Genomic DNA, 6,999 nt, shown 5'->3' with positions numbered 1-6,999 from the left:
TTCTTTTTTCTTTTTCTCCCCATCGCGAGCGACTCACGGGGACTGGGAGTCTCCATTCTCCATCTTCATCATCGTACACGGAGGCTGATGTGAACGAAGGAGCAAACGGGCGCCACTGGCTCGCACGCAGTAGATGTGCACAAAATACACACTAGTGTGTGTGTGTGAGAAAGAGAAAGTGCGCGGTATATTATGTGTGTGTTTGCATCCTCTGCCTCGTATACACACAAGACTCAACGCACGCGCTCTGGAGCTCCCCTCCATTCATACAATACACGCATTGTGCAAGTGCAACGACGGGGAAGCTAGGTTGGAAAGCTAGCTTGAGTGCGGATGCTCGATACAGCCCCTCGACCGTCCTCCTAAACAGGTCTTTCGCGTGCTCAACCGTGTCGTCGAACTGAACGAACACGGAATTATACGACATCGTCAAGGTCATCGATGATATCCAACACCACGGCTGGCATTTCTATACATTCCAATTAACGTCTGCCCACTTAAGCAGCTCTTGTGGGGAAGTATCTTTGTCCTGTTTGTGGCGTTAATAAGCCGGGATGGATGCCTACGGTTTCTCCTACAAGGCGCCACAGTGGACGGCTAAACTGAAGTCATCATGCAAGGGAGCATTTGACTTATACTCAGCGGTGCAGGATTTCATCGTTCCAAAATACTACTATGACAGATCTAACAGGTTAGTTATTCTCATTAAGTAAACCCTATGTCTGCATGCATGTCCACCCATTGTAGTCTCTGACCAGATTGCAGTCTTTGTTTGTTGTGAATGGACGACAATCGTTTTTTTTTCCCCCTTGAGTTAATGATTACGGGATGTTATCGCATTGACCACTGCTTGATCAGCGAGCAATTCATGTACGTGGTCTCAGCCTTCATAGTTCCTTTAACCTCCATCGGCTGACAAACTCGGTCACCAATGCGATTTAAATTCTGTCATTGTCGTTATAGAGCAAGACCGAACTCTGCTTGTGATTTACGGGTTCTTGAATGTCGCAAGAAATCTATTTCTCCCCCTGGACGTCCTGATTTATTCATTTGAGTACCGCTAATACCGGTAGCAGACTATAGCCGCGTTAAATGATAAATTACTAGTATTTTCTTCTTGTTGAATGTAATGCGTCTTTTCGTCTTAAAGGGTTATAACTAAAACATTAAAAAAATGGACTCTTCCATAATATATAACACAATAAAGCCCTTGTAATGAATATACAGAATTAGCAAAAGTATAAATGCAAATCACTTTCCTATCCTTGGGATATCTTTGATTATCGTCAAGGCATCTTTTTGCAGTGTGAGAAAAAGGCTGCTATGCAGTCCAGTCGCATCAGACGCAGCGGCGAAAATATGACTCTGTTACACGCGGACACATACTTACATACACACACACACACACACACACACACACACACATCCTGTATATACAGCACAGTTACTTAGATTAATGTTCATAGATGTTTATGATATATGCACGTATAACATAATACGATATGAACATGCCAAATAAATCTTAGTGTGGATATCACAGTGATTTTATTCCCACAAACTTGACGGTAAAAGGTGACACTGCGTTGCTGTAATTTTACTCCTGACAGCTTTTCCCATTATGGTAATATATATATATATATATATATATATATATATATATATAATATATATACATGAAAATAATCATTTTAATAGAGTACATGATATCATGGTGTGCGACAGCACAAGACGATCTATCTATATATATATATATATATATATATATATATATATAAACATATATATATAATACATCTACGTTATATAATAACAAGAATATATGATATATATACATTATACATATAAAGAGAGAGAGAGAGAGAGAGGGAGAGAGGATTAGATTTTGAGTGTATGCGTCATAATTATAACTGTATTGTGTTTTTTTATGGTTTGCTAAATGTATGCATAGTGTACGTGCCATGAAATGAGATGGATGATAAAACATGAAGCTATAATATTTATTAGCTCCGTAGTGAACAAGACATTCGAGTCTCTGAAATAATCTCACAACAGATTACAATCATTAACAGACATTTAGTGATACATTGTATACTGAGTAAATTCCAAGTCTGTTTCAATGAGAAAAGGTCTCGATCACTTTATCGTGACAAAGATTCAATTCAATGCAAAGCACAATTCTATCGCCAGTATCACATTTTCCCGATGTTTAGATACAAGAGAAATGTAATACAAAATCATATGAACATATATATGAAACTTTTTGTTCAAAATCATTGTATTATTGAAAAAGAGGGGCCGACGTAAAAGATACCTTACTTGGATTATATAGAAATAATGACGTCTGCGTACAATTCTGTCAGAAAAAACCCAGAACACGAAACCCGGCAGTCACAATTCATTATGAAGGAGTTGATGAGGAATATAGCGCAGATCACTACGAGTTACTCTTTTGTTGATAACACTGATGGACCATGATGTATTATCAATTTCCATTTCACCCCTTGCACAGAAAGGGTAAGACAAGTTGTAAATGCATAATATTTAGACTGCGCACGAGATGATTAACACGTTTCGCACATGACATTTTCCTTAAAAAGAATTTTATTATCATCAGAGGAAAACCCTCCCACAGGCAACGCTCTCACCTGAATGAAAAATTCATCAAACTCCTTGCGCGCGCGAACTCTAACATTTCCAAATCCAAATCTTATCATCATTATCTTATCATCTCTCTCCCGCTCTCCACCTCCCCCTCTCTCTCCCTCTCTTTCTCAATGCATGATTATATGGGACATTTACGCAGCACTAAATATTACACCATTTCACGCACTCGCTCATAAAGGTAAAAATAGTAAATTGTACACACAGAGATATCTTTTCTGTTTTGATTGTATATGTATACGTGACATAATTATTACACGTACATGAAGAGTCTATATCAAAATAATATCGTGCACATGCACACAAACCCTAAACGAATACATACACGCATGTTTATCTATTGGGAGAAAGAGAGAAGAGAGTCGTGTGTAGTAATTGCCCACTTGTCAATAAATCAAAAGATAAAAAGGTCTGTAAACAGATCTTGTCAAGGAGAGATTTCTCTTAATACCTGTTCTTATCGGAGTTAAAGTATAGCGTTATCTATAGATTATCGATACATCAAGACAAAAACAAAAACAAACACAAACACAACTTTTCCGTTAATCACAATTAGTTAACAGAGCTTATACTGTCAGATGGTTTTATTGGATTTTAGCCAAACGAGATGGGTCTGCCCTGTAATGGAAATTTTGATAAGAGAGCGATTTCACACCAACCGTCTTGAATGAAAGCGTTTGTCAGAAAAGGAATCCTCTATATAAAAGGAAATGGTAACCGATCTCATTATTTTTTTTAATTGATGAAAAACCTACACAAATTCAGAATGTTTGAAAAGATTCTAGGACGACAGTTTCAGAGAGAGAGAGAGAGGGGGGGGGGGAAGGAGGAGAAGAGAAATAAAGCTATCATATAGTCAGAATCTCTCAAGAAAACGGTCTGATAATCCCCTTCAAGATTTGATACTTACACGCCTGCAGGAATGATCCTGTGAGATCAGGTAAATGCGTCCGCGCCATTCAAATAGTTCCCATAGTCCAAAATCCATCGGTGTCCTCATGGGATGAACCGTGACGTCATCATCTCTGTCATAATACTCACCTGAGATGTCTCAATGACAGGCATCTTACCATGAGATGATATGCGATGCTGGAAATAACCTTTAAAGCGATGGAGTAGAAACTATAGGGAATATCACAAATCAAGATCTGGCAATCACTTAAAAACATAACCAGTAATGTCGTTGTTTCCCATTCACCGTCAGATAGTGTGCCAAAAACCATTCGTCATAACTCATTTAAGGTTTAACTGGATTTCATTTATAGCGGAACTCAACGATCGCCGTCGATTATTTTGACGGTTTCACTTTTCGAAAGCGCGATTGTTACTCAAAAAGATGTGTCATAATAAATGGAAAATGACGTTGTTGCCATGGTTACTGAAGAGGCGCACAATATTCGTGGGGTCCAGTTATAGAGAGAAAACTGTATTGTTGTGATATGGAAGATGTTGTGATATGGAAGATGGAAGATGCCAAGATTTCCTCAATGTGATGTTATCCGAGTCCTTTTCGCCTCTTATAAAGAAGCCCACTCGAATTTCAGATGTCACAGCAACTCTAATTGACAACATCTTTGTTAATAGTTCTTTTTCCAATATCACGTTTGGTGTAATAGTGTCTGATGTATCCGATCATTTTCCGATTTTCACTGTTCTGCCCAATGTTAACATAAGTAATGCCTCTTTTTATTCGCCCAATTCTGGTTTTCGAGAAATGTCAGAAACTAATCTTAATAGACTTAGGGAGAGACTAGGATCCGTTAATTGGTCAATTGTTAATAACCAAAGCGATGCAAATTTAGCTTTTGAACACTTTTTACAAATATTATCATCCGCATTCAATTCCATTATACCCGTTAAGCCATTTACTCGTTCAAACCGTAAAAAGGTTCCAAAGAAACCATGGATTACGAAATCTCTCCTGAGGTCTATTAACCGTAAAAATGCTCTTTTCTACAAATACCGAAGTGATCCTAACAGTCGAACTCGGTCTCGGTATGTGCATTATCGCAACGTTCTTACATCATCCATACGTTTAGCCAAACGAATGTATTTTTCAAAGCAATTTATCAAGCATAAAAATGACATTAAGAGTACGTGGAAGGTGATAAATGAAGCGCTGAACACTAAAAATAACATTGAACCACCTAGGCATATTATTAATAATGATAAGTACATTGAAGATGAAGCTGATGTGGCAGAAGTATTCAATGAATACTTTGTAAGCATAGGACCTAATCTTGCCAGCAGTATTCCACATTCAAATACTGATTTTTATTACTTTCTAAAAGACCAGAATCAGCAGTCTCTTTTTTTTTGAACCTGTCATTGAAGAAGAAATCAAAGATATCGTGCAAAACCTGAACACTAAGAAAAGCTCTGGATGTGATGGAATCACCAATTTTCTCCTTAAAAACATCATTAATGAAATAGTTATACCAGTAACACACATTTTTAATTTATCGTTGTCTACTGGCATAGTTCCACAAAAAATGAAAATAGCTAAAGTAGTACCAATTTTTAAAAAAGGACAAAAAGAATCTGTGACAAATTATCGCCCTATATCTTTGTTAACTTCATTTTCAAAACTTCTTGAAAGGTTGGTATATACGCGCACACACAAATTTCTCGAAAAGTGTGAAGTTTTTTGTAACTCCCAGTTTGGTTTTAGGAAAAACCACAGTACGACCCATGCCTTACTCACTTTTATCCATAAAGTTGCTCATGCTATAGATGATGTCTCCCACACTATTGGAGTTTTTCTTGATTTTTCGAAGGCCTTCGACACAATTGACCACGATATTTTGATTTACAAGCTACGACATTATGGTATACGTGGGAAGGCTTTGGACTGGTCTCGAGATTATTTATCAAACAGAAAACAATTTGTGAGTATAAATGGCCGTGATTCTCAGTTAAAGTTAATTTCATGTGGTGTTCCACAGGGCTCCTTACTAGGCCCACTATTGTTCATTTTGTACATTAACGATCTTCCTAGTTCCTCGCCAATTCTTTCCTTTATATGTTTTGCTGACGACTCCAATCTGTTTTTTACACACAGAGATCCTTATACTCTTGTTAACACAGTGAATAAAGAACTTAAATCGGTGCAATCTTGGATATACGCCAACAAATTGTCACTTAATATTGATAAAACTCATTGTATGCTTTTTAGCAATAGTCTTAAAACCCTTCCTTTTCATATTAAGTTTAATGAAACTGAATTAAATCAAGTCAGTATATAAACATAGTATAAAATTTTTAGGGCTTTTTATTGATAGTGATTTATCTTGGAAATCCCACGTTAGTTATTTAAGTAATATTCTTTCTAAAAATACGGGTGTTCTTAATAAACTTAAGAGTGTTTTTCCAAGTCAAATTCTGCTTAATCTTTATTCTACTTTGATTACTCCGTACCTTAATTATGGTATTCTTGTGTGGGGGAATGCAACTAGAAATCTTCTTGATATACTGTTCCGTATTCAAAAACGTGCCATCAGAAATATCAACCATGTCGGATATTTGTCCCACACGAATGATTTATTTTTGAAAAATAAAATACTGAAAATATCAGATCTGTTCAGTTACAACGTCGGCATATTTATGTACAAATTTTCTGCCAACGAGTTACCGGATGTTTTTACTAGCATGTTCAGAAAAAACTATTTGATTCATAATTATCCTACCCGCCAAAGTGACGCATTTCACCTTCCACGTACTCGAACAATTTTCGCTAAAAAAATGATAATGTATACGGGCCCTAGATACTGGAATGACCTCTCCCCCGAAATAACAAGCTGCTCGTCTTTATATTCCTTTAAACGTAAATTAAAAGAGTTTTTATTGAGTGCATATTTTGCAGACACTGAACAGTCGTAATGTCTTATGTAATACTGTGGTATGTTATTGTCCAATCAAACATTTTGTCAACACGTTGCAGATTCCATTTAGGGTCTTGCCATCGGGCTCTCTGAATTCATCATTAGCAATTCCACATTCTACTTCGTTTCCCTCTCTTCCTCTTTCCCTCTACCCCTCTCTAACCTTCTATGCAGAGCTTGACGGCAGGCACCAAATGGCTTAATAGTTGTACATGTTACTTTTTGTGTCTTACTGATCATATCCTGGTGAAAGTTTTAATGCAACAATAGTTTATAGTATATATACCAAAGTAGGCTGTATAATAATGATGGCTCGGTCACAGTAAGTTCATATTAATGTATAGTTTGTTTTTTTTCTTCTTCTTCTTTTTCTTCTTCTTTTTTATTACATAAAATTTGGCAACCTTACATCATCATTCTGGTCTCATCTTCTATCCGTTCTCCGTTTCTTTTTCAC

General features: G+C 36.8%; 1 protein-coding gene across 1 annotated transcript in view; it reads left to right on the top strand.

The window, feature by feature from the left end:
- The first annotated feature begins 475 nt into the window (after positions 1-475).
- LOC139730362 (transmembrane protein 181-like) overlaps positions 476-6,999 on the top strand; it is a 56,895-nt gene continuing 50,371 nt past the window's right edge. Inside the window, exon 1 of the mRNA XM_071641233.1 lies at positions 476-691. Coding sequence (XP_071497334.1) covers positions 555-691 — 137 coding nt within the window. The 5' untranslated portion in view covers positions 476-554. The remainder of the gene's footprint in view (positions 692-6,999) is intronic.

This window comes from Diadema antillarum, unplaced genomic scaffold (genome assembly GCF_040938485.1).
Source record: "Diadema antillarum isolate AM-2024a unplaced genomic scaffold, OU_Dant_1.0 scf00000022, whole genome shotgun sequence".
NCBI classification, from domain to species: domain Eukaryota; kingdom Metazoa; phylum Echinodermata; class Echinoidea; order Diadematoida; family Diadematidae; genus Diadema; species Diadema antillarum.
The sequence above is the reverse complement of the archived record's forward strand: the minus strand, read 5'-3'. Positions and strand labels throughout refer to the sequence as shown.